General features: G+C 52.7%; 3 protein-coding genes across 10 annotated transcripts in view; 2 read left to right on the forward strand and 1 right to left on the reverse strand.

Annotated features, from left to right (window-relative positions):
* On the reverse strand, positions 1-26,419 carry DCUN1D2 (defective in cullin neddylation 1 domain containing 2). 8 transcript variants are annotated; one of them, XM_047720495.1, is made up of 7 exons: positions 26,256-26,419; positions 20,125-20,490; positions 17,178-17,346; positions 10,140-10,270; positions 4,537-4,619; positions 3,080-3,197; positions 1-1,912 (listed from the first exon to the last, which is right to left on the reverse strand). In XM_047720495.1, the coding sequence occupies exons 2-7, from the start codon at positions 20,177-20,179 to the stop codon at positions 1,833-1,835; spliced, it is 636 nt and encodes a 211-aa protein (XP_047576451.1). In that variant the 5' UTR covers positions 20,180-20,490; positions 26,256-26,419; the 3' UTR covers positions 1-1,832. The 8 variants fall into 8 exon arrangements, with proteins under 8 accessions (XP_047576451.1, XP_047576449.1, XP_047576448.1 ...); XM_047720493.1 differs by having other exon boundaries at positions 20,125-20,499; XM_047720492.1 differs by lacking the exon at positions 26,256-26,419 and adding an exon at positions 25,769-26,057 and having other exon boundaries at positions 20,125-20,499.
* LOC125095675 (basic proline-rich protein-like) lies at positions 23,104-27,387 on the forward strand. Its single transcript, XM_047722072.1, has 3 exons — positions 23,104-23,110; positions 25,105-26,871; positions 27,089-27,387. The coding sequence occupies exons 1-3, from the start codon at positions 23,104-23,106 to the stop codon at positions 27,385-27,387; spliced, it is 2,073 nt and encodes a 690-aa protein (XP_047578028.1).
* TMCO3 (transmembrane and coiled-coil domains 3) overlaps positions 26,638-27,628 on the forward strand; it is a 40,125-nt gene continuing 39,134 nt past the window's right edge. The window contains 1 exon segment of the mRNA XM_047720485.1: positions 26,638-26,871. The gene's annotated coding sequence lies outside the window, so the exon portion shown is untranslated.

A 27,628-nucleotide genomic window follows, 5' to 3' on the forward strand; every position in this document is an offset into this window, starting at 1 on the left:
ACCAGAGAAAATAATTTATTTTAATGTTTCTGAAGCCCCCAGCACTTGCACATAAGCCTTAAATACACACAAGAAAAAGCAGCCCGGCTCTCTGCAGAGCCTCTGCCTGAGCCCCAAGGCTCGGCTGCGTCCCCACGAGCGGCCACAGGAGCCCCGCCACACTGAGTCTTGAGAAGTAGCAGCTGCCAGGGACCCTGGGGTCTGTGCGAGATGACCACGCTCCACAGCCTCTCGGAGCAGAACACTTACCTGGCAGGAAGCCGCGACCCCAAAGGATGCCTCAAACTTGTGGAGGTGTTTATTCTATAAAACCAGGCTCTCTCCGAAACCCCGGCTCACAAGCAGAGACGGCCGTTTGTTCCTGTGCAGCGGCGGATGTGCAGGCCCAGGAGAAGCTGCACGACTCGGTCGTGAGTCTCGCGAGGGGCCACCGCGGCCCTGACGGTGGCGTCCAGGCCCCGAGCCCTCTTTCCTGCCCTCCACAGCCTGCTGTGTGTTCGAAAGACTCCCTCCTAAAGCACACCCAGTTCCCACGCAGCAGGTGTGCAAACCCCCGCTGGCCCGGATGCTTCTGGAAACGCCAACTCAAGCACACATGGCAGGACACTGTCCACATACGGAGGACCCGAAGCGAACTTCCTCCCTCCTGTGAAGTGACGCCAACTCGTCTGTCCTGTGAACTCATGACGTGAAGCTCCTTCCGCACGAGGTACGGTCCACACTGTGATTTTTAGAACACGCAGCTTTCTCCAGACGGGCCTTCCACGTTCAGCCGGCCGGCTGCGGGCCTCGCGGGACAATCTCCTCTGCCAGCAGACAACAAAGAATCAGACAGCGACGTGCCAAGCTCGGGCTTCCAGCAGAGACGAGGTGGAGGTCTCCGCACGGGTGACAGGTGACGAGACGTAGGCAACACACACGCGGCCCTGGGGTGGGCGACAGGCCTCCCAGACCGCTGCAGGGACGCAAGTCACATGCCGTTCCAATGCATAACCCGTTGCTTGTGAAAGAAAAACTTTATATGGAAAAATGTCTTTTTAAATGTTATAAAATACATTTAAAAAAAAAAACATACTTTACAAAACTTTTTAGGAAACTCATTCAAATGACGTTGGAAGGAAAAGCCCCACGACTTGTCACAGTTGACAGTTGCGTCCTGGAGTCACAGCCCACGTGTGCCGTGAGTGCACAAGCCGCCACACACCGAGAACCACCGAATGACTTTCACGTGAGCATCTACGGGGAATTAGAATAAAAATAGATCTAATAAATCTAGACATTGGTATTGAGAAAATAGAAATCTTGAAATCCCGGCACCAGGTTTATAAAATGTTGGGATCCCTGCAGAGGCTCGTTAGGGTAGCCGGGCAGCGGCTCTGACTAGCAAAAGTGCACGGCATGCCCGAGGACACGGTCACACCTCTTTGGGGGTGACGGGGAGGACAGCAGTTGGCGGGAGCCGTGGTCACCACTGGCGATCACGGTACATCATGAACGCGGCAGAAGGCCCGGCCGCTCTGCAAACAGCCCCGGTTCCTTTTTCTCGAGTAGCATGCAGACCATGCAACGGTCCCCTCATCGGACGGACGGGGACTGACTAACTGGACTCCTAAAGTGGGCTGGACGCCACGGCCGGCGTTCCAAAGCAGCGTCTTCTGAGGCGCTCCTTCCGGCATCCAGCTCAGCCCTTTCTGCAGCCCGGGGAGGTCAATCCAGCATCCCGGCTGGCGAGAGCAACCACCAGGGCCAGCGTCCCGGGCACATCGATCGGCAAAGCGTCCCTGTGCGGGAGGCACCTCCTCTCGGCATCTCGACACATCATAATCTTCTGCCTAGAAAGGGCTGCGCTTGGCGCCCGTGACAACGGGCCGCGCGTACTCCACGAAATCATCGATGAGGACAGGCCACGCTCCTACAGGAAATCAAACACACGGGTTTTTTTTGTTTTGTTTTTTAAATCAACAGTTTAGACTAACAGCTTTATACTCAGAGCAGTCTTCTCACAGTCGATGTCTGCATTCCAAGAGTCAAGTAAGTTTGTGTCCCAGACTGTTACCCTGAAGGAATCGGCCAGTGAAACCCATTTTTCCTGCTCTGGCCAGAGCCGGTGCCCTTTTCTCCCTGGGCCATCCCCCTCCAGCCCGGGCTGCCCCACATCCCCCGTGGCCCGGACCACTCCAGATTCTGGGACACCCCCAGCCAGCAGACACGCACTCGCTGTAAGCTGCTGGCTCCTCTACACACGAGCCGCGTCTTGCCACCGCAGCTAAGCTCCCGGTAGCTGGGCTTCTGCCTATGGCCAACCATCCACCCATCCACTCACACGCGGTTGGCAAGCGGCAGCTCTGTGCCCAGGCGGAGGACACCCACAGACACTCACGCCTGGGCGGTGAGCCTTCACTGAGCAGCCCCAAGAGCAGGGACGTGAGGAGGTGCCCCAGAGGCCGCCCCCAGGCTGGGCGCCGAGACTGCGCCTCCCTCCCCAATGTGGCATGGCATCCAGGACAGCGGACCTGCAAACGCTCCCTGACCAGCTGTCCTGAGACAGGTGGTGGAGGGACGAGATACGGAATCATGGGTACGTCAAGTTCCCGCTGGAATCTTTAAGACCCACGTCAGCAGCATGACAGGGGGTCACACAGGATGGTGTGGTGGTTGGGGGTTGGCCACAGGACCCCCTGCACGGCCCCCTTGGAAATGCTTTAGTTTAGGGGACATTCTCCTCTGGACCGAAACTGCATCTGAAGCCCTCTTTTTCCTTTGTGAGGCTGATGGATGCACTAGAGTGGGGCTATCATTACCGCCATCACCCCCACTGCACTGAGGCGGTGGGCCTGGAGCTGGGGGTGGGGGGACACTGGCCTGCACCCCGGGGGCAGGGACGGGTAGCCCGCACGGCCATGGTTCTGGCCACCATCTGAAGCAGCAGGACTTCCCGTACCTTCTTCGTCATAGTTAGACATGTCATCTGCAATCATGTTTCCAAAATCCAGCAGAAGGTTCCAAGTGTCCCTTGGGATTGATCGTTTGTGATGTTCCTAATACATGAGAGAAAAAACCGCAGACGTGAGAAACAGACCTGACCCTCCGGAGTCTGACCGTCCAGTTGGCCTGGTCTGCAGTCTGGCGCGGACCGAGCCGCACCACATGCGCTGCTGGACATTAGGGACAGTGGAGGCTTCAGGATGAATCTGGAACTACACAGGGCCGGCAGGCAAAGAGGCAAGAGTAGACTATTTAAAAACAGAATAAACATTTGAAATACCAAGATTACGTTTCAATCAAGTACTTTAAATCCCTACCTCACGCCCACTGATTCAGACCCAACGCAGGATGGGAGGCAAACTGCAGTTGGACACGATTTATTTCCCTCTATGCCAGGAAGGGGAATGGTCTAAAAGCATGAAATTCAATACCTGAGCTGCAGGAGGCCCCCCGGGGGTCCTGCCCTACACGCCCAGCAGGCCCGGTCCTCTCCCACCCTCCCCGGGCTGCACAGTGCTCCCCTCTCAAGGGCCCCGCACGCTGCTCACCCGTCTTTGTGCATTTCTCTAGAGCCACGTGCCAGGCCTGGACTCAGCAGCGGCCCCTGTGCCCTGGGAGCATTCCACCGAGATTCTACCTGCTCTCCTGCTAGGGCTCTGGCGACGTTCCTAAGGTCCCGCCTGCCGCCCCATCTCTGGGAACGTCGGCCACGGAGGTCGCTGGCCCCAAACTAGTAAGTGGTGGAGCAGAGTCAACGTGACGGGCGTCTTGGCTTTCCCACGCCGCTTCAAGGAGGCCTCTAATCACACGGGACCCCTGGGAGAGGCTGGGCGCCGGCTGGGCCAGGGTCTGTGCTGCGAGAAGGCCCGCCCCCTCACACGTTCATGGAGTAAGTGACACGGTTGGTCTGGGCACAGTGACGTCATGGGACTATCCTGCAGCAAGACCCCAGGCTCCACATGCTTCCCACTGTGAAACCTGCTTCCCGTATTCCTCCTGGCGAGGATAGGCTGCCCCACTAAGGCCCAGCGCCGCTCAGAGGCCCGCCTCCAGCACAGACAGGCTGTCTCCAAGGGGCCAGCTAGCCCTCCTTTTTCCTTCTGGGCATCATAACCATGTTTAAAAATGTGTCAGACTACAAGTGTGCTGGACACCGGGTAACAATCCGGTCTGGGGCCAGGGTCAACATCCAGGGCGTGTGTGCCTGATGCGTTCTTCAGAAATTCCAAGCTTCTCGGAGGAAGCACAGGATTACTTGGTGTCCCTCAGAGAAGGTGGCGGATGGGGGACTGCCCAGGTCTGTAGGGCATCTGAAAGTCTGCCTGGGGGGTCTGTGCGTGGCTCCCTGAACTGATCGGACATGGGCCTTGGGACAGCCCTGCCTGGAGCTCCATGGCCATGGCACTCTGCACGGCAGCATGGCCTTGTGGCCACTGTTCGAACTCCCATGACCCACCACCCATCTGGAACACCTCGATCAGACAACACAGCCTCGTGATCGGCTGACCCCTCCCACTGGGCACACGTAGCAAGAGGCAGGAGGACACTTACCAGTAAGAAGGAGTTCCAGAGATCTAAAAATTTAAACCTCCCAGGTAATACTAAATTCCAGTATGCAACAGCCATTTCTAAATCTGGCAAAAAAGAGAAAGAGCAGTTAATAAATCCTAATTTCTTTTTTCCACTGCCCAAAACGTGACCACTTCCTACTGCACTGATATTCACTGGATCAATAAAACTCAGCACTCTCACCCAAGAGTCCGATGAGGCCCAATCCCTACGGAACAGATGTTCCCGAAACTGTGATGGGAGAGCTCGGGGGGGGGGGGGGGGGGGTGTCTATGCGTTTGTGACTCAGACGTGCAAACAGTCATCACACCGGTGCCGGAGACATGCATCCTCGTATACGTCGAGCTTTCCTCACACCTGACTGGACCGACCTGGACACAATTTGCACGTGTCATTTATTACCGGTACCCCCAAGTGGCCCTGCCATCTGCCACCACAGCAGCGCAGAGTCAGACTCGGAGATAAGCCACGCACGCACTACGAGGTCTCCACCTTTCTCAAGGTCATGGCTGGGGAGAAAATGTCCACGGACGGACACTTAGCTCTAGACTGGGTATCAGAGTCCACACTGTCCATCTTCCCCGACACGGACCCTCGCTGCACGGCTCAGGGGAAGATGGTATCTTATGGAACAGGGTCGCTGAATTCTAGGACTGCAGGAAATGCTACCTTAAGCCCCAGTTTTGGAATACTGACTCATTCTCTGCTTACTGTAACTTAAACATCTTTTTCTTTCTGCGCACTTGACATAGCAAGTGCATTAAGAGGCTGAGCTGAGCCTGCCCGTTGGAACGGACAACCTTTCATCTCAGGTGCACGCCGCCTTTGCACAATAAAGTGCAGTCGTGATGAAACGGTTTCCTAATTACGTGTTTACATCCAAACGTCAGGATGCACTAATGTGAAAAACAGACAAATAAAAACTTAGGGTAACGGATTCTCTTAAATGCAAAATATCCAATTAACCACTTTTCAGAAAACTTTCATCTAATTCTTGGTTGGTCCCACTTGGACAACTGACTGAAGCAGGAGTGCAGGGACACCTGGCTGGCGCAGTGGGTCGAATGTGCGACTCCTGGTCTCAGGGCTGCAAGTCTGAGCGCCACGCGGAGTGCAGGGGTTAAGAGAGTCAGACAGGGGGGCGCCTGGGTGGCTCAGTGGGTTAAGCCGCTGCCTTCGGCTCAGGTCATGATCCCAGGGTCCTGGGATCGAGTCCCACGTCGGGCTCGCTGCTCAGCAGGAAGCCTGCTTCCCTTCCTCTCTCTCTACCTGCCTCTCTGCCTACTTGTGATCTCTCTCTGTCAGGTAAATAAATAAAATCTTTAAAAAAAAAAAAAAAAAAAAGAGAGTCAGACAGGAAAGTGAAGCTGTCACCTGAGATGCCCAGGAAAACCGCATAAGCAAAGTATGAGTAGCACCAACTTTACATAAAACGCCTACATTCCCCCTGTTTAAAGTCAATACAGACTTTCTCAGTCTTAAATACGCTGGAGTCTTAATGAGAAAGAGACGGCCAGGAAGTCTGCAGACTGGCACGGGACAGAGGAGATGGCTTGCTAGCCCCCGCCTGCCGCCCTCGGTCCAACACGGAGACCCTCGTGACTTTGAAAGGTTTTCAACCGAGATGCACCCCCCTATCCCGGGCCCTGCCCTGCCTCCAATCCCTGCCCCTTCCCCGCCGGGAGGGGCCTGCAGGCCAGGAGACCACTCAGAGAACTCCATGCCAACGCAGAAGAGCCGTGGGCAGAGTTCTGCCTAAACCCGTGGCCCAGAGAGTCCCGCGGAACCACAGAGGACGGCTGCGGGAAGCCGCTATGCTCTGAGGAGCTGGCGGGTGTGGGGCACAGCCTGAGAGCCCGCACTCCCGGCGGGCCCCCAGGTGATGCGGGCTTGCGGGCCTGCAGATCTCGCTGGGCGCGGCCCAAGATAAAAAGTCACGCTGGGCGGGTTCCCTCCCGGTTCTCCACCCCGGCAAGGTGCCCTGACAATCGCAGACAGACGTTTTCCCGAGCAGCAGCTGCCCGGGCCGCTGAACGCAGCCGTTTCCCTTCGAGCACCAAAAGGGAAGAATCCCGTACGCTGCAAAGTAGCAACACACGTAAGGAAACATTTCTAACGGAAACTTAGCTACGCTGGGACCCTACAGTGACACAATGAAGCAGACACGAGGGCCACTGTCTCACGGCCACCGTTTTGAAATTTGGATCAAACTAATTATCACTCTGAAAACTGAAATGAAGTAGGATCCAAGAACTAAGCTGCTCTAAACAAAGCTTCCCTCGGGAAGCATAATAATCAGCTCAGACCTGAGTTAGCCAAATTTGAGGAGAGCGCGGAAGGAGCATTTCTGGTTCGGTGAGTATGACACAGGGAAAAGCAGGAAACAGAGAGATGTCAGGAGAAGAAAAGCAGCTTAGGAAGAAATCCTGCCCCACAGCAGAAAGGGCGCCGGTCCTCCCCAAATGAGGGGCCTTCTTACAGGTGCCTGTGGTCAGGGCACGAGCCCAGCCAGACCCTCCAGCACTGAGCGTCGGTCTCCAGAAAAGCCCGGAGCACGCACGGCACCGCTAGCCACAGGCTGTAAACTCTAACGGTTCCTTCGCAGCCTCTGAGAAAGGAATGGATCGGAACAGAGATGATAAAGCAAAAGTTTTAGTTCCACAAGTAAAATGTCAGCCCATAAAAGAATAGTCGTGGGCATACCTATTAGAGCTACCATAAAAAACAGGAAAACCCCACATCGAAACCCCCAGAAAGTAACAGGTGAGGGCAAAGACGTGGAGATGGCACCGCTGCTGGGCCAGCGACAAGGTCAAGAGGGGCCGCGGTGGCAACAGTACGGTGGCTCCTCGGGAACCTCAGCACAGCCTCGCGGCACAGCCCCGCAGTCGCCCGTGTGCCAACGAGGCCCGGAGCGGAGAAGCAGGGGCTCGAGCAGCCAAGCGACGAGCCGCGTGCACGGCAGCGTTCCTCACAGCGGGTGAGAGCCGGACGTGACCCGAGTGTCGACGTGGAGAAGCGTGTGAGCAAAACGTGGCGTGTGCGGGGACTGTCTTTCAGCCTCAGAAGGAAGGACAGCACGCAGCCACGGTGAGTCTGGAGAACACTGCGGTGAGCGGAATTAATGAGCCACAAAAGGTCACACGCTGGGAACTACCCTCGGGAGTTGACTCTGCACAGACCAGGAGGGGAGCAGGTGGCGTCAGGGGCGGGGGGTCCGGCGCTCGCTCGGTGAGGAGAGCTGCCCTGAACCAGCATTCTAGAAGCCCAAGAAAGTAATTTCACATAAAAATGAGTGAGCAAAAAGCATGACACTTCATCCTAAGAAAACACGATAATGCAAACAGATGGTCACTCCAGGAAAGCGCGACCTTCCGTTTCAAGCAGCTGCACACATCAAGAAATGACAAGACGCGGGGAGAATAGCACACGTGCGCGGAGACGCGGGAGAGGACGAAGCTCAGGAACCAGAAGTGGGAGAGACCGCTTCGGAAAGAGCTAGGTCAGGAGGAGGACCCGGCAAAGAGGCCCGACGGGCAGTGGCTTGAGGGAAAGCAGCAGACAGGGAAGGCAGCTCGTCCGGCAGAGCGAGCCAGGAGCTACGACGGTTTTCCCAAGGACGCCGGGGAAATGGCCCGTGATCTCGGTCTGGGAAAAAGGCACAGAAGCAAGCGTTTATCCTGCCGTCCCTAGATAAGCCATGCCGCTGGGAGTGACACATCTCCTTGCCAGCGTCCTCCACGTCAGACGTGACAGAATGACAGAGGTGGCCACGTGGGCAGACGGATGTGGGCAGTCTCAGAAGCAGTGGCGGGCGTCCCGAACAGAAGATGGCCGGAGGCGAGTGGACACAGACGGCCCTCACTGCCTACAGTCTCCCTTTAGGCCGGAAGGCGCGTCTGCCCCAGCCTGGGACTGCCCCAGGCACACACCAGCACCACCACGCAGCAGACCAGCCACCTTATGGGGTGTCACAGAGGCAGTTAATGTTTTACCCGTTTTTCTTAGCTGTCCTAATATAATTAAAATAAAGACACTACTCATTCTGTTAGATAAACCAGAGGCTGGTCATCCAGGCCTGCTAGCCCAGATGGTAGGGTGGGTAATTTAGGAAGCGACCTGGGACCCCGGGCCTTCCCCCAGCCTGTGTCTCTTTTGCAGACGGCCCCTCTGAGGGCCATGCACACCTTGGAAGTCGTCCCTACACACCACACTGCCTTCCCTGGTGGTCCCCTGACCCTGCCACGGTGCCATGGTGGTAACAGCTATGAGGATGGAATTTTCTGGGTGTGTAAGTCTGTACCGCTGGGAACAGAGCCGTGATCTTTCAGACGAAAGCAAAGCAGAGGTGCAAAGTGTCCTCGGACAGCCAGGGCCGCGGACGGAGTCTTCCCAGCTGGCAGGCAGGTAGGAGGCGAACGTTGTCTGTGTCAGAGCGAGAGCAAAAGGCAGGGGCTGATGTCATCAAGACCCCACTGCACAGGGCAAGATGACGCTCCAATCAGCCAATGGTCACAGTGAGCTTGACCAAAGTCACACCACTCCCCTCCCCGGCGGGACAGAAGAGCCTGCCCGCACCCCTGCCCCGTCCTGTTCTGAGACAGAAAAGCCTGCGCCTCCCCCCTCCCCCAACTCTGGGACAGAAGAGCCTGCCCCCCCCCCAGTTCTGGGACAGAAGCTCTCTCAACCTGCGCCTGCATTTGATATGCTGACAGGAGAAGGAAGAACGTCTGAGACCGAGACAGAAGGGGTAAGGTTTACGGCTCACACACCTGCAAACATGCACGAGTGAAATCGGGCCCCGAAATCAACGGTTTCCAATGGGTTTTTCTATCCATGGATTCTCAAGCCCCTTTTGGTTTCCTACTTAAATCTGGTTACTTTACAATAGTGCTTTACACCTGAGGACGCCTTCTTCAAAACATTCTAATACACCTGCTGAACCCTATTTAAAGGCCACGCAAGGCCCTGCTCTAAACCTGTAAGACACTTTACTGAACGAACCATATCCGTTACATTACACAGAAATAAATTATATGGTACTCAGGAGGAAAAACAAATGAAAATAAGCAGAATAAAGCCCTCAAGGAAACCAAAACAGACTGAAAATTTAAGTTAGGAATTTCCCAATAAGCTATATTAGAGCACAACTGTTCGAGTCGGAAAGAAGCATGGACATGGGATCCAGGGCCCATCAGAACCGTGTTATGCCTCCAGACCAGGACAGGACTCCCGTCCCCTGGCTGGTCCCCACAGTCCCACCTGTGGGTCACACACCTCCTGAGGCAAACACTCCTGTCAACACGGATTGATTTCTCTGACCCGTGAGTCAATGCGACAGAACAGGGAGCATTTGCAAATCCGTTTACATTTTGACATTTAAATACTGAAACCCAGAAGTGGAGAGTGACCACCATGTGGCGGGGGTGGGGGGTGGAGGGTGGCCCGCCCGCGCGTGGTGTAAGCCGCCCGGAGGAGACCGCTACGGCGGAGCCCTGCCGGGGCAGGACTGACACGGGGCTGGTCGGACGCCCTCTCGGTCTCACGAGGATGTGGCTTCTCGCGACGGTGGACTTTACACTCACCTAAACCCTTCTGCCCGGGGTTCTTAGCGAAGGAAAAGGTAAACTGGTAAAAGTCCTTAAACTTCACCGGATCCTTCAGCTCCTGCTCCAGTCTTGGCAGAAGGGCCCGCAGCTTCTCCGTGCTGTCGCACCTGCGGGGAGAGACAGAGCGCACCGTGGCCGGGGCAGCCGCACCTTCCCGCGGGCTGCAGCGGCCTGAGGCTCCGGTCCGGGAGGCGGACTGCTGGCGGGCCCCCTGCCCCGGCGAAATGGACCCCAGCATTCCAGAACCACTTGTGGTGATGGCCGCACAGCTCTGCTCGGACACCGACCCTCCGACCTCCAGGCGGTGGTGGGCGAACGCTACACCACGCGTTACACCCTGACTAGAAATAAAGGGAAAAACAGAGCCCACGACTCTTTGCTTTCCCTGTGCGAGCGGGAGCACAGGCCCACTTTCACCCACATGCAGGCCCGGCCCCCTCGTGGCGCTGAGCCGCTGGGCCGGCCCGCGAGCTCCTCCACTTGGGGTCACTTCCTTCCGGCTGAGCTCAGAACTCCGAGCATGATGGGACACAGAGCCGCTGCTGGAAGACTGGGTTTTCTGGTGGGGACAGGGCGACACAGGGGAGGGGACTGTGGGGACTTATCAGGATGAGCACTGAGTCAGGTGCACGACTGTTCACTCGCTCCGTGGTTCACCTGAAACTACTAGAACAATACATTAATTAGACTGGAATTTAAAAAATAAATTACCTTAAAATAACTAAATAAATAATAAAAATGGATTTTCCTCCAAGAAGTCAACAACCTTTAAGAACATTAAAAAGTGGGGCGCCTAGGGGCTTAGTGAAGCATCTGCCTTCAGCTCAGGTCATGATCTCAGGGTCCTGGGATCGAGCCCCGCATCGGGCTCCCTGCTCGGTGGGGAGCCTGCTTCTCCCTCTGCCTCTGCCCCTCCCCCTGCTCTCCCTGTCCCATGTGCACTCTCAAATAAATAAAATCTTTTTTTAAAATTATAAGAAAGAGTATTAAAAAGCCTTTAGAGCAGAAATATAGAATAGGAAACTGTAAAATCTGTCTTTATAGTTCGACTCCCCAGCACAGAAAAGTACGAGCAGGCTGCGGAGGTGCGTGACCCCACTCGGCGGGGCTTTGCAGGGAGCAGAACGGCACGCGGCAGTGGCCGTGAGCCCAGGAGGTGCAGAACTACAGCTCCCGGGACCCCCATGGAGGGTGGTTGGGGCAGCGCCTTCCCCAGCACTGGCCTTCCCTCTGGGGGGCTGCTCCGGGCCCTCCCATGTGCCTGCATCACCCCCAGATGAGCAGTGCTTAACTCACAGTGTGATTTCCGCGCCGAGTCTGTGAGGCCCCGGTCTGCCGGCTCAGGGGAGTCCTTCTCTGTGCCGAGGTGCCCGCCCCTGCATTCAGATTTCCTAACTTACGTGTCCCACCGGTAGTAACTATTCTGGCTGCTTCTAGTTTTCTGGGAACAAAGACGGCTGTTAAAAGGGTCTCCATACATGCATCCTGGTGCACACGTATGTGTGCTGGGTTAGGCACAAGCCCCAGTGGGCCGGCTGGGTCACCAGGTCCACAGACCTCCAGTGATGTGATGTCACACTGTTTCCAGAGACTGTCCGCCTCACGCCCCTGCCAGCAGGACGGCAGGACTTCTGTTCGCCCCATTTCCGCTGTTACGTGCGACTGTGTCTTACCTTAGCCGTTTCACAGTCGGCTGTAGTTTTAACCTCTACTTCCCGTACGTCGGTAAGCCTTGTGCTGTGATTGGCTATTTGGAAATTCTCTTTTGTGAAGTGCCTGTCAAGTCTCCTGCCCATTTTCAGTTAGGTATCTTTTCCTATTGTTTCCCAGGCTTTCTTTCCATATGAAGGACACAAGCCTTTGTCAGCTAAGCTTGGTTGAGGTTCTCTCTCCCAGAACATGGGCTGCCATTTCACTTCCTTGGTGGTGTTTCTTGACGATCAGTTAGTTCTTACTTTTAGTATACATCCTATCAGTCTTCCTTTTCACAGTGTTTGCTTGATGTGTTCAGATTTTCCCTAAAGCATGGTCATCAAAAGATATTCTCCTCCTTGATTTTCCCAGAGGCTTCTGGCTTTTGCCTTTAGGCTTTCACAGACAACTACGACCCACTGGGAACTGATTTTTTACATTTTGGGGTTTTTTACATGATTTTACATTTCTTATGGCGTGAGGTAGGGATCAGGCTAAGTTTTCCTCCGTGTGAGTAGCCAAGGCTCACAGAAACATTTACTGAAAAGGTTCCTTTCCTCACTTCTCTGAAGTGCTGCCTTGGCAATACGTCTGGGTGCCTGTGTACGTGGATTTGTTTCTCGCTCCCCACCCTGTCCCACTGGCCCATTTACCTCCGCAGTAGGGCCGTGTAGTTTTAATTACTGCAGCTTGAAAAGTCCTAATTAGCTGAGAGAGTGGACCCTCCCCTTGCTAAGAACTGCTGACTAGTCCTGACTGCATTTTCATACACGTCCCAAATCCATCTGTCCAATTACACAAACTACTACTTACTGGGGTTCTGACTGATAGGACACTGAGTTCATAGACAAATTTAGGGATAAAATACTGACTGTTCCAATCTACAAATGAGTTTATGTCCCTATTTATTCAGGTTTCCTGCGTCTCATTGGGTTATTTACTCTCTGGAGGTAGCACACACCTTTAATCAGATTTGTCCTAGGAGTTTTGTATTTCTGATGCTACTGAAAACAATTTAAAAAATTTTTAAAATTCACTTTGCTTTGTCGTGTTGCATTCAGCATTCTTAAAATAAGACTGATTTTTGTTTGCTGATCTTTGGTCCCGCAGTCCGGCTAACTCACTTACTGATTTGAATATTCTACCTATGCATCAGACCAGCTAACACCTGTTCAACGCTGATAAAAGTAGGCATTCATGTTCCAGTTAAATATATATCCTGTAGGATCTGAGAGGAATCGGAGGTCAGCTTGAGGACAGTCCCTTGTATTCCTGGTTTGTGCCAAATTCTCTCCTTTTCAAATTAAAAAAAATTTTTTTTCAATTTTTCAAGTCAAAAAATTATGAATGGAATTGAATTTTATCAAACCCATTTTATGGATTTGAGATAACTCCCCTTTTTCTGTTGTTAATACAGGACACTGAGTGACTTTGTAATGTTTAACAAATCTCACAATCCTGGGCTATCCCAAACTTTGTCATGATAAATTGTCCTGGTTTTTTGGTTGATTTGTTTTGGGGAATGGATTTAGTTAGCTGATAATTTGTCTACGATTTTTGCACTTTATGCATCTTCTGAATCTCAGGACTGGGAGTGGCCAATAATTGCCCGTTCTCACACATCCTCTTGCGCTTGCTTGGGCAGCACATTTCCTAGAATATCTTCTCTGGGTTTTGTTATCCAGGTTGTGTTGGCCTCAAAACAAATCAGAAAGTGTTTCTTCTGCTACGACTCTCTAAGGAGGTTGTGTGAAGTTGGTGGTATTCTCTTCATTAAATGTTTTGTAGGATGTGCTGGTGCACCAATCCTGGCCATTTGTTTTCTTTTTGAGAAGATTTTAAATTACAAGTTCAAATTTAAGAGCTACAGAACTACTTATGTGTCCATTTCAGTAAGTTGTATTTTTAAGAGAACTCCTCTCTTGCACCCAGTTTTTCACATTTACTAGCAGAGGGCTGTTGGTAATATAGCCTTACATTTCACCATCTATAGGATCTACAGGGATGTTCCCTTTTCATTCCATGTTGTTAGTTTGTTACCTAATATTTTTGTAAGTGTTTCAAATGGCAACCTTCTGGCTTTATGGATTCTATTAGCTTCATTTCTATCTCCTTAAATTACTGCCTGTTTAAAAAATTAATTCCCTCTGCACTCTTTGAGTTTAATTTTCCTGTTCTTTTTCTACTTCTTGAGATGGATGCTTTTCCTTACTGATTTTCAACTCTTCCTTCTAAGATACGCATTTAAGAAGTTGAATCCTGCAAGTTTTCATGTGTAGTGTTTTCTTCATGATTCAAAGTATTTTCTAATTTCCACTGTAACGTCTTCTTACTCCCAAGGGTTGTTCAGGAGTATAGCGATACCGCGCACATTTCAATCTATCAAGTTATCTTTTGTTCTACCTTAACTGTACTGTGGTCAGAACACACTTTGTATCATTTTAATCCTTTGAATTTGTTGCAACTTATTTTACAGTTCAGTTTGTAATCGTATTTATAAATCGTCTACTCCTCTTCTGAAAAGAGTATGTGTTCTTCAACATCAAAAGCCAGGTTCCAAGTATGTCCATTAGCCCATTGGTAGCACCACCCAAATTTCCTATTTCCTTAGTGATTTTTCACCTCCTCGTTCTATCAGCTGCTAAGATGTGTGTGATAATTCCCCATTTTGACTGTAGATTTGTATCTTTCTCTTATAATGCTTATTTTTGCTTTAAATCATTCATTGCCCTCCATGGGAAACAACCCTTCCTCATAGTGCGACGTCCTTCATTGTCCTAGAATTACTTCTGCTTTGAAGCTGATTTAGTATGGCATAGCGCACCAGATTTTTTTTGGTTAAATGTTTGCAAATTCCATCAACTTTTATCCTTCAAATTGTTCTGTGTCCTGATGTTTTAACCCCACCGACGGTAAACGTATCCACAGTAGTTATTTTCTAAGATCCATCCAGTATTTAGTTCAGCGACATCTCATGCGATTATGTAAATGCCGACACATCGGCTTCCAAGCCTCCATTCCATCGTGTGCTTGCGGCTTGTCCTGCGTTCAGCTGATTTTCCTTATGTTCTTTCTTTATCTCATGTTCTTTTGGATTGAATTTTTTATCACTTTATTCTTGCTCTGTTAGTTAGGAATTATACATAAATCACACACTCTCTACCATTTTTATAATGATTGTAACATACACAAAGAGGGCAAGTATTTTCTCCCACTGTTCTGCCTTTTTAACAGTGTCTTTCTTAAGGAGAGCTCTTAACTGTGCCGAAGCCCAACTCAGCCATTTTCCCGTTACGGCTAGCGCTTTTTAGCCCTTCTCTAAAAATCTGTCCTTGATCTGGGTTTTAATAAAGACATTCTCCCACGTTTTGTTGAGAACTTTAGAGCGTTCCATGTCCTGTACAAGAGTGCAAGCCAGCCCCCATGATCTCTAGCCATGGCCCAGTTTTGCACGTGGGCCCGAGCAGACGTGGTCTCAGGCTCACCCGGTAACTTCAGTGTTGGCGGCTAAAAGGAATCTTCTCTCCCCATCGGAATGACAAACACTGATAAGCAATCTTCAGATGGAAGTAGGAAGACTCCACGACTTCCCTTCGAGACTTGCACAGTGCTACAGGAGCGAAGCCCCTGTGCCGCGGGCCAAGGGGAGGCCCACCGAGTACAGCGCAGTCCAGAAGCGGGTCCACAGCGTGTCCACTTCTTTGTTTTCACGACCTCAAGGAATCTCACAACATTTACTCAGGTCACTTACAAATCCGCAAGCCTCTAGAGCAAGGATGTAGCATCGACTGTTAAACGGAGGTGTTCCAACCACTGTCAAGAGTTAACGGCCGGGGAAATGTGTGAAAAATAGTAACGGAGCCGACATAAACCCAAAGTATTTTTTAAGGCCTAGTGCTGTTTAGACGACAACCACCTTTTACATCCCTAAAAGCACCGAGGATGTCTCTACGACGTAATAAGTACTGCACTGCGCCCACGGTCCTGCAGGGCCTACAGAGGGCCGTCCGTCCCTGTGAGACAGGAGCGCAGCGCCTCTGCTCAGCGCCACCCCACAATCTTCAGTTACACTCTGTGTACTCCGCGTAGGGAGGCATGAATTTGTCCAACACGTTTTGGGAAGGTTCACACTCAAAATCTTTAAAATACGTTTTTAACTTTTAACACTTAGTAGGATAAGAGGAATTTTTAAAATTTACCTGTACAACATATTTCTAGATAATGACTAAGAAATGGCAGTAAGTGTTTCCAGAAGAAGCACTTAATTCCCAAATCTCCCATCTGGGGGAGCTTCCAGCAGATGGGATAAAGGGCAGCCTGGCGCGGAGAGAATGCTGCTTTAACAGCTGTTTCTATCCCAAACATTCCCCGAGTCCTCTGCGGCGCTCCTGGTGCACAGAACATGAAGCCACATGCTGTTGCGCAGGGGTCACCATGACGTCTTCGGTTTGGTTTTACACAACCAGCGGCAATAGGGTTAGTCCTGCAAAGTGTCTGTAATCTCACAGACAAGGCTGATAAATATCACAGATTCATCAGTTTAGTAGAAAAAACAAATGTTCTATTTTTTCCCCTGGGATGCTGTATAATCCACGCCTTAAGAACATGTTTAACTTAGACTTTCCAGCTCCTTCAGCAGCTAAAAATAAGCCAGTTTAAGCTGTCAACATTGAAGTGTCACAGTATCAGCAAGGCAAGCAAGTTGGCATTTATACTACCCTATGAGATAGCTCAGTAAGTTTAACGATTAAAAGACATTCGTGTCACATGCTTTCATTTACTTCTCTGACTTATCTGACAAGTGAGAAACATCTTAAGCTATTAATGAAGTTTTTATTCCCACCCTGTGAGTAGAACAGAGAAGTGTTACAAGCAAAATACCAAAATGATATTTTATTGATGATTAACATAGCAACACAAATAATACATTTAGGACACAGAATCCAGAAACGAATGGCTGAAAACAAACAAAAACACCCTGATGTCTGCTGTACATTCAAAACTGGAAGGATAAAAATTAAAAAGAAAAAAGTAAATTACAAAAGGGATTAATCTGAATTAAATTATTAAATAAAACTTTACTTGGAAAGGCTTAATAGAGCAGATTAGAGGCACATAAAATTTACAAGATACACACAGAAAATAAATTAATTTGAAATTAATGTTTATTGAATTAATTAATTAATTAATGAACAATGAACAAATGAATAAAATAATGAATAATGAATAAGTTAATTAATTAATGAAATTAAGGTTGTTGAAAAATAATGTTGAAAGTACCATCCTTTTTGAAAACATTTAAACTGAGACCAATTTACTCACCCAAGCTCTGTCATACCAGCCACAAACTCCTTTTTGCTAAATTCACACTGTGTCGCCGCCCCGAACCTCCAGGCTATGACCAAAACGCTGACACTGGCAGGATCTAGGCTCAGGTCATCACAAAACTGTTGAATCCCATCAATTCCAATTTTATTTTCATCTTGTGGGTCTACAGTTAAAATCAAGAGAAAGAAATTTTGCTGTTTTGAAAAGTAGCACTAACAGGGATGGCTGGAGTCCCAGCCCGACCAAACATGTCTTGGAGACATCAACCGATGGAACACAATTTTTTACTGTGCGTGGAACGGCAATAAATAGTAATTTACCCAGAAAAAAGCCCTATTTTAAACATCGAGGTTATTGGACTTCAGGGGAAGAAAAAAAGAGTACTGCAACTTCTTTGAGAAGACTTCATCATTAAAAAAATATTTGATTTCTGTAAAGTAAAATAAAAATTCCAGTTTACACAATTCTAGTTTGCCCAAAGGCAAACTCTACCAAAACCACTGCATTGCGGGCGGGGGCTGGCCGAGGCAGGGAACTTGTGACTCTTAGGTCAAGGTCATAAGTTTGAGCCCTACACTGGGTGCAGAGATTACTTAAAAATTTTAAGAAATCTGCAATTAAAAAAAAAATACTGCATCTGTAAAGTGTTTATAATATTGGAAGTTTTGGCCACAACACTGCCAAAACAAGAAACTGATGTTTTTCTTTTTAAAGTGGGATTTCATTTGCTATAATTTTAGTGCTACTGTACATTTAGGTTGCAAAATCATTTAAAACTCAGGACTTCCTCACTTCCCATTTCTGGTTTAGAAATGAAATTAAGGAATTTAGCATTTCCTTATCAGAAAATCAAATAGTAAAATCTCTTAGAAAAATCTCAGTAAGACCTCACCAAACTAGGACTAGTAATTTCCAAGAGAACGCGTGTATACTAATATATCATCATGGCTCACGTGTTAATTTTGTTGGCTGTTCGGAAGGTACCAATTGAAAATTTGTAGCCTCTTTGCTCAAATGAAGATTAAATGGGATACACTTTTCTACCATCATACAAAATTTAACTGTGGTCACTTAAGTACTATATGCTACATTTTTATAAACATGTCATCACCAAAATAAAATAAAATAAAATAAAAGGTATGCCATAATTTAAACAAACGAGAGCACAGGCTTCCTGCAGCCTGCTGCCTGTCCCTCGGCCTCTGCTCCTCACCCTTCCTATTGCCCAGAGCTCCCAGAGTCCCAGATGCCCAGAAGGGCACACCTGCCCTCAGTGCCGGCTGGTAAATCTCAGGTGCGCTGGGAACAAGATTTTAAACGAACTGCAACTGAGGAAGTGCTCGCTCATTTGCATACATTAACATAACAACCAACTCATCTTCTCCAGTCTTTGATCAACAGATTTATTTCTAGACCCCAAGATGACTGCATAATGTGTCTACTTTAAATCACAAGAAGTGCATGAATAAAACTAAATGATAAAAAGATGCTGCTTAAACTACAGAAGTAGCTCTAAGTATTTTTTTTTTTTAAAGATTTTATTTATTTATTTGAGAGAGAGACCGTGAGAGAGAGCGCGAGTGAGGAGAAGGTCAGAGGGAGAAGCAGACTCCCCATGGAGCTGAGAGCCTGATGTGGGACTCCATCCCGGGACTCCGGGATCATGACCTGAGCCGAAGGCAGTCGTCCAACCAACTGAGCCACCCAGGTGTCCCTAAGTATTTTTTTTTTTTAAGACACATTTGAATCATTTCAGGAATCCGCATAGCACGTGATTCACAAAATTAGCTCCACCAATTAATTTAGCCAAAAACACTTAAAGCACATTTAAGCTTATTAAAAACAATGATTTTTCATTTTGAAAACCAATGTTCATTTTTCAAACAAATCTGGTCTTTCTACCAGAGTATGTTTTTGTGCCAAGGATTAAAAAAAAAAAAAAAAGTGGGTTAAAGCCTCTGCCTTCGGCTCAGGTCATGATCCCGGGGTCCTAGGATCGAGCCCGGCATCAGGCTCTCTGCTCAGCCGGGAGCCTGCTTCCTCCTCTCTCTCTCTCTCTACCTGCCTCTCTGCCTGCTTGCGATCTCTGTCAAATGAATAAATAAAATCTTTATAAATAAATAAATAAATAAATAAGAAAAGGATACATAAATAAGAATTTAAAGCCCAGGAGTTATTCTGTTTGGGTTAATACTTGTTTAAATGAGGTTTTTGTTTTTGTCTTTAAATTCTGGAAATAGAAGGTTAACCTCAGAAACCGGTAGAAAGAAAAAACATAAACCCTGGCTAGTTGTTGCCATGGACTCCAGCGCCGACGGACGCGTGAGATGCAACCTGACGGCCCGCGGGGGGCTCCGACGCGTGCAGACTCGTCGCAGAGACTGACTCCGCAGCACGGTCGTGTTCTGACAGGAAAAGCTCCATTCTTAGTGCCGATTTCAAAGAAACAGCACGGGTCCCCAATGCAGAGCGCAAACGTTTCCTTGCTAAGAGCTTTCCCCCTGCGGTTCCTCAACAGTGCAGCGGCTCCGGGCCCACGGTGAGGCTGCATGGTGTGAGCAGAAAGGTGACTTCTACCCTGAGGCCAGAGTTACTTCTTCACCTGCCTCCTCCCCAGAACCCTCCAGCTCACACAGCGGTGTGCCCGGGACAGCATCCCGCACGCGAGGACACGGTGCTGCGGCAGGGCGTGCGCGCCACGGACCCTGCCCAGGACGGGCTCACCACCGCTGCGTCGGCAGACCCTGTCCCATCACCCCAGCCCAGCCGCTCTCGGTTCCCTTCCAACAGGCTGGATGTTGCAGCTGAGTCCCAGAAAGAGGAGGAAGAACCTTCTGGAGGTCTTGTGAACTGGGCACAAGAAGCCAGAATACACCTTCCGTTCCCCGGAGCTGGAAGTGAGCTGCCGGCCGTCTGCCCCCTGCTCCCAGCCTGCGCTTACCTTTGTACCTGTCATACAGCTGCTCCAGCTTCTTCCTGTCCACCCCGCTTCTCATGGGTGCCTGGAGGCAAGAGTCTGGGTTCGGCAAGAAGTCGTCTGCGGCCACGTCTACTTTCCGCTCATCCTGCGCTATGTGGCAGGCCACGGGGAGGAAATGCCATAAACCCGGGCCCCTGCTCTTCCAAGATGACCTCTGTGTACACAGCAGGAGAGCCAACACCACTGGACCAGAGCTTCAGCGTCCCATGACTGCTGCCGGTGCTCTAGCTGGACGTGGCTGTTTCCCCCGTGTCAGCCTCGCCCAGAACTCCAGGACCACACGTCTCGCTCTTCATCAGTCGGGAAGATGGCACGGTCTTCTGAAGACTGAAATGACTGCCACGGAAGAATAAATACGCAAAGTGCGACCTTCAATTATGAGGTTCAGTGTTTTATCACAAAATACACTTTGATCTCTACCCTTCAATTTGCATAAAACACGACATTATTTTTTCCCTAAGTCTCGGGAAAATCCCTCTTTACACGGGAGCCCAGGGACGAGTGAGGGTGGGTGTCGGACCCGAGGCTTGGCCCCTCACCAAAGCCCACTGCAGGGTCCTCTTCAGCGTCGGCTGATTCCAGGCTCTGCTGAGCAGGAGAAGGGCTGCACGGTGTGTGAACATCAATGTTTCAGGTTTTCCCTGTTTAAGATCAGCGGAGCCACAGTGATGAGAATATACAAAGGTAACTGATGACGTGGTGGGCACCGCTCACCACAGTCCCTGAGCGGCTACAAAAAGCCCGTTAGGACTAAATGTGATCATACGAATAACAGAAACATCTGTGTACGTGAGACAGAAATAAATGGAAAAATAGAGCAGAGGCTGTGGGAGGTCGTAAACAAGGGAACTGCCAAGTCTCTGTACTATATATAGTCCATAAGGAAGGAAAACGGCGCCCGGACTTCCAGATACGGGCCAGCCAGGTCTGGGCTTATCTCAGGTGACCTGGAGAGAAGGACATCAGTAATGAAAGTGACTCACCAGCCTCGTGAATCAACAGACGTGAATGCACCAGATGCCAGTGCTCTGAAACACTCCAGAGACCATACAGGAGGGAGAGTTTCACTTGAAAGGATTTACAGTTGTTATGCCCCCCCCCAAAATGGGTCCGTGATTAAAGGAGCGAGACTGATATAAAGCAAAGGTCAAGCAAAGCTTTATTTCGCGCCAAGCATCAAGAATCTAACAGAACGTTCGGGGCCGCGCCTCTTACAAGAGAGGGCGACCCTTCTCTGTTTCACAGACTAGCTTTCGAGGGCAAAGGCCATGCGTTTGGGCCTGGCCACGCACAGGTGACCAATGACACTGTAACACGCAGAGAAAGCTGCACAGTCATGCTTGGTGACCAACTGAATTACAATTTACCCTAGTAGACATTTGACCCAGCCTATCACCTTGGTCAGAACTGGCACCCAAAAGGTGCCCAAAGGGCGGGGCCCATACTCCTTGGTAGCTAGGGAGACAGTAGGCGCCCCCACTGATCGGATGTCTCCACCTGGTCTGACCCACCCTTATATTTGAGCTTTGTTACCTGGGGCTGGTTTCCGGGACTCGTTTTTAAGTGCCCTGGGGGAAGGGGCGCAGGGACAGTTTAAGGGTTTATTTTTTTATTTTTTTTTTTTTTAAGATTTATTTATTTGACAGACAGAAATCACAAGTAGGCAGAGAAGCAGGCAGAGAGAGAGGAGGAAGCGGGCTCCCTGCTGAGCAGAGAGCCCGATGTGGGGCTCGATCCCAGGACCCTGGGATCATGACCCGAGCCGAAGGCAGAGGCTTTAACCCACTGAGCCACCCAGGCACCCCCAGTTTAAGGGTTTAAACAACAAGGTTATTGTTTAACCTTAATGGAAGCCTCTTGCTAAATAGGTCCTTACAACAGTCACTCCTGTTCAGCAAAGGACCGGACGGTTTGCAAAGCCACACAGTGCAGGCCGGCTCACAGCACTCTGCTGTGGATGACACGCGAGCGGAGACCGACGAGGTAAAGGGCAGGAAAGTCGGGGTGAGACTCAGACACACAGCACATCCAAAAGCTGAGCGCAGGCTAACCCTTTGGCTCTGAGCTTCCCAGTTGCCAAACCAAAGATGAAGACAGGATTCTGTTTTCCTAAGATTTAGAAACCTACCAGTGGCCCAGAGGTGACCCAGCTCCTCCTGGCACTGAAACCCGAAGGAGTGGCCCCTGTGGTTACTCCTGGGTGACTGCCCTGTGCCCCTCCTGCCCTTTGCAGCAGAACAGCCCCTCTGCCAGGCCAACCCCACAATGGCACGAGCTTCCAAAGCCTCTTCTGACAGGACCCCTTGCTTGGAGCAGAGGACCGCTCAGCAGGAGACCACCACGCAGCTGCCCAGGTCTGGTCTGGGCATTGCGGGGTTTCCACCAAGACAAAACTCCCTTCCCAACAAGCCCAAGCCATTATCTGCCTTTCTCACGCTCATTGGAACACAGTGGAGGCTACGTGTGACGTGTGATCTTTGTAAAAATGTAACGCAAATACGTAATGGCTGATTTTTGTTATTTTTAAATATACAAATGTTTTTAAAGTTTTCATTGTAACTTCTAAAACAGTAAATCCCAATGGCTACAACTCACACTACAACAAAACTCTTTGGGCTCCAGCAATTTTTTAAAGTGCCCAGAGGACCCGGTTCTAGCAGGTCTCAGAAGCGCCAAGGAGGCGGAACATGGGGCCGCCTGGAGCACGGGCTGTTGGTCACCTGGGGTCTTGGGTCCCTTCTGGGAACTAGAGAAAATCTCAGATCCTCTCTCCAGCAAAACATGTGGTTTTGCATAAAACTTGGGGTTTTTCACAGATCACCGAAGCCTATCGACTGGTTTTTCGGAGGGGAAGGGAGGTGAAACTTAAGTTAGAAGGCCCAGTAAGGCAGATGAAGGGGCCTCGTCTCTGTTGCAGCTACCCAGTTCTGCAACGCGCAAATGACCGGTGAGCAGTGTACCAAAAAAACTTTGTTTACACACACGGGCAATGAGCCTGTGGGCTATACTTTCGAACCCTAATTTAGACTCTAGGGAAATATATAGAATATATATTCTGTACGTTATTTCCTGAAATCGAGCCACTGAAAAGAACTAGACAAAGAGCTTGAAGTTGTATTTTCTGGTAAAATCGCATTTAGCTAAATTAGGACAGATCTCATATACTTTGACAGTAAGCTGACAAAAGGGAGAGCAGCATCTTTGCTGAAGGCGATGGCCTCCCTGACGGGGGTGGGTAAAGCCAAGGGTCCCTCAGAAACTAGAGTGGAGAGAGATGTCCAACACCCAGCCAGGGCATCACTTAGCAATGCTCGTAGCATCTGTATTAGGCAAATCGCCATCTGCGCTAGATTTTAAAATTCTGTCATGGTTGTAAAATAAAATTTCGTGCACATAAACAATGAATCTCGGCCATAAAAAAGGAACAAGATACTGAAAAACGCTACGATGTGGACGAAGTTTGAAAACGTTACACCAAATGAAAGAAGTCAGACCCGGAAGGCCAGATGTCGTGTCCATTACAGGAACTACCAGACAGGCCAGTCTACAGACAGAAGCAGTTGCAGTGTCTGCCCGGGGCCTGGTGGGGAATGGCGGAGTGGGGAGTGACCCCTCAATGAGTGTGGGGTTTCCTTGAGGGTCGTGAAGTGGTCTGGAGTGGTAGCACAGTACCGTGGTGAACTCAAGACCATTGGATCACACACTGAAATACCTGATTTTATGTATGTGGATTCTGCTTCCAAAAAAAGTTCAGCGTGCACTCTTGAACCTCCAGGACGAATCAACAGTGCGGCACGCTGTTAGGTAGCCAGCCCGCTGCAACCAGCGTCACACAGCTGGCAGATCTGCACCAAGTAAATGTTGGCAGACCACCTGACGATCTCGTGTCTGGTCTTGAGGGACTTTTCCCGATCAACACCTCTTGGAACTTCTAACACACGACCAAACGGTTATATCAACAGTGTAAAGAACAATACACTCTGGAAACTCTAGGAGTGCACAGACCCAGCCCGGCCAAGTGGCTCGAATCGTTACTGTGTAAGTTACCAAGTCGGTAGCCAGGCGGAGACCCAGACAAGCCCGTCCTTCTCCGTCCATCCCAAGCGCCTGGCAGGGCACAGGGCGTTGGCTCCGCGTGAGTAGTAGCCACCGTCTAAGCTCAGCCCAGAACAAGTCTGCTGCCAGAATGAGCAGGAACAGGATTCTCAATACAGGGACAGCAGCGCGAGTTACGCCTCCCAGGTTTCCCGAGAAAGTAGCAGCGACTAAAACAATGATCGCCAGCTAAGAACAGGGACCGCGCGTGCTTCACACGTCACAGTTGGTAGAAATAGGAACTGGCATAAAGCTCTCTAGAAAGAAATGTCTCATAAGCTAGAAAAATGACAAGGGCTAGAACGAGCTCTGGACGGGCTGAATCCACGTAAAAGTAAGAAGGCCCGTGTCGGCGGGACCAGGGCCTGCCCTTCCAGCTCACAGCCCTCTCTGGAGGGCATCAAGGAACGTCAGCAGCTTCTCGGGGTGGTGGTGGTGGTGCTCAATTGTTTCACTTCGTTAAAGTATATAAAAATCTTGAATGAAAATAGGGACAACTCAATAAAGACTTTTTTAAAATCTCTAAACTATAGGAAAAGACTAAAACATTTCAACTGTGAAAAATCATCTATATAACCTGGGCACCAAGATTGCCCAGACACAAAATAGAAAAAAAAAAGGGGGGGGGTTTGTTTTTTTCTTTTAAAGGTTTTTACTTGACAAGAGAGAACAGAAGCACACAAGCAGGGGAGCGACAGCACAGGCAGAGCGAGAAGCGGGCTCTCCACCGAGCAGGGAGCCTGATGCGGGATCGGTCCCAGGACCCCGAGATCACGACCGCAGCGGAAGGCAGACGCTTCACCGACAGAGCCCCCGGCGCCCCTGCACAGGCTCTCACCACGACAGAACGTCCGCTTGGGGCTGCGGGGCAGCCACCCCGCTGCAGCCCGCGACGCCGACTTGTCACTCCGCGCGGGCAGCCGGCGGGGGCGGAGTCGGTCCGCGTCCCCCGACTCGCTCCCGGGTCTTCACCTGCGGTTTGGGCGGCTCCGTCCTCATCGGCGCGTCGCAATCCTGCCGCCCCCGGGCCGTCCGGAGCCTCCCGCCGGGTTCCCAAGCCCCGGGTCCCCAGTCCCGTTTCTCCGGCCCGCCCTGCCCCATCTCCTCCCCTCGCCCTCACGCCTCCATCCTCCCTGCACGTCCGCCGGGCCGCGGCCGCCGCTCGGAAACCCCCGCCGGCCGCGCGACCTGAGGACGACCGCAAACACGCTCCTCCCGGCCCCGAGGACTCTGCGCACCGGCTCCCCGTCCGGTCCCCGCCCCGTCTCCGCCCCCGCGCCCCCGCCGGGGTCCCCGCGTCTCCCGTTCCCGAGGCTTCCGCCCGCCCCGCTGCGCTCGGGGCCCCTCGGGCGGTCCCGGCCGCGGGCACCTCACCGGCCCCGCCCAGAGTCCCGGGCCCGGACCCCGGCCCGGCGGCGTCCCCGCGCCTGGACAGCGGCCCCCGGAGCGCCGGCCCGTCCGTCCCGCTCAGCGTCGGCGCCGCACCGCGTTGCCGCGTCCCCGAACTCACCGGACACGGGCGCCCCCACCCCGTCTCCACGTCTCGTTCCAGAAGCTTCCGCGCCGCCCCTCGCGACCTCCCTCCCGCCGGCGGCTCCCCCTGCGCCGGCGGCTGCGGCCCTCAGTGTCGCCGGCGACTGCCGGAAGCGGGTGAGCGAAGGTCCGTCCGTCCCGCACTCCCCCCTCACCCCTGCGGGGCAGTCCTCGCCCCCCCGCGCAGGGCCCCGCCCCGGCCTCCGACCGCCCCGGACTGCGCGTCTGTGGACCCCCGCGACCCCTACCGGCCGCCCCGACCGCCGCACCTCTGCACGACGGCTGCCCCGCGACTCCGCCCCGGCCCCGCCGCCCCACCTCGTCCCGCGCCCAGCGGAGCCCCCCGGCCCGAAGCCGCCCGGAGACCCCGCTGCTCCCGTGACCCGCGCGCCCCAGTCCCCGGCGCTCCTTCGGCCACAGAGCGCAGGAGGGGCCGGTGGGAGGCGACCCCGCGGGCCACATACCGTGCTCTCCGGCGCCTCCAGCGTCTGCCGGCCCGACCGTCTGCGCACGCGCCCGCCACGGCCGAGCGGGTCCTGATCGTCGGCGTCTGCGCCCGAACAACCCGGCCCGGAGAGGGGCGCCGGGGGACGGCGACGGGTCACCCGCTGAACTCCAACGCCCGGCGTGCACCGCGCCGCCCGAGGGCGGGCGGCACCCAGACCCCGCCCCGGCTCCCAGCGTGCATTGCGCCGCCCGGGGGCTCACGGGACCCCACCACCTGCGCTCCCTCCCGGCCCCAACGTGCCCAGCGCCGCCCCGGGGGCCGACGGGACCCAAGCGCGCCCTCTCCTACAAATCCCGGACGTGCACTGCGCCGCCCGGGGGCCCGACGGGACTCAGGCTCCGCCCTCCTAAGCAGGCGCACCTCCCTCCGGCGGCGTCCTCCGCGGTGGCGCTCCGGAGCGGTCGACGGGCGGTCAGGGGCCCTCCCCGCGCGGACCGCGTCCGGGTCCCCCGCCCCGGGGGCGGACCTGCCGCCTGGGAAAGGGATGCGGCTGAGGCGCGCCCCTGTCGGATCCTCCGCTGCGGGCGCCGGAGAGCGGGGCCCAGGACGCACGTCTGCCGGGCCACGTCCAGGTGAGCCGCGCTCGCCGCTGAGGCGCGGGGCCTCGAGGCTCGGTCCGCGGCCGTCTCCGCTTCCCCGGCCCCTCGGCCGCTGCTGCTTCCGCGGGCGGCGTGCCCGTTCTCTGCCCCCGGGTCGTGCCCTCCGCGGGTGCCCCGCGCTCCCCCGCCCCCGGGTCGCGCGCACGCCCGGCCTCCTGGTGCGCGGGCCCACTGCGCGTCCCGCGCGGAGCTGGGCCGGCCGCCGCGGTCAACCGCTCGGCTCCCAGGTTCCCGCCTGAGACCCCGCGGGGGCAGCCCGCGCGGAACCCGAAGCCCCTCGTGCGTCCCTGCGACCCCCGATCGCGGGGGAGGCGGCGACCCCCGCTGGCCGGCTGTCATCGCGGGATCCGGAGCCGGCCGCGGCCGGTCCCCGACCCGGAGCAGCCCTCCGGCTCCAGGGAGGCGCGGGTGCCTTCTGAGGCTCTGCCCTCGGGGCTCTCCGGCGAGCGCCGGGTAACCCCAAGCCCAGAGGAGCGCGACGGGCCCTGACGCTCCGCTGCCCTTGCCCGGGCGTGCGCCGGCTCCCAGGCCCCCCCGTGTACATCCACTGTTTAGAAAGCAGCGAGTCCGCGGTTTGGGGTAGGGAATGCGGTGGTGGTTTCGCGGTGAACGTGCCATGGCTGAGTTTCCCTTCGTTTCCCTCCCTCTGTTAACGCAGTCCTTTGAGTTCACCGACGACGTGCGAGCCTGAAGTCGTGTTCGTGACACCGTCCGCGCTGTCGGGTAAGAA

This window comes from Lutra lutra, chromosome 3 (assembly GCF_902655055.1).
Source record: "Lutra lutra chromosome 3, mLutLut1.2, whole genome shotgun sequence".
In the NCBI taxonomy this organism is placed as follows: domain Eukaryota; kingdom Metazoa; phylum Chordata; class Mammalia; order Carnivora; family Mustelidae; genus Lutra; species Lutra lutra.

Bases quoted from the DNA above. Each gene is read 5' to 3' on its own strand.
- DCUN1D2 (XM_047720495.1), bottom strand. From the start codon at position 20,179: ATGAGAAGCGGGGTGGACAGGAAGAAGCTGGAGCAGCTGTATGACAGG. The intron at 10,271-17,177 runs GTGAGTAAATTG...CTCTCCCCGCAG, and splicing joins GCTGGTATGACAGAGCTTGG to GTGCGACAGCACGGAGAAGC. The intron at 4,620-10,139 runs GTGAGTGTAAAG...CTTTTTTGCCAG, and splicing joins CCCCGGGCAGAAGGGTTTAG to ATTTAGAAATGGCTGTTGCA.
- LOC125095675 (XM_047722072.1), top strand. The intron at 26,872-27,088 runs GTGAGCCGCGCT...TCCCGCGCGGAG, and splicing joins GTCTGCCGGGCCACGTCCAG to CTGGGCCGGCCGCCGCGGTC.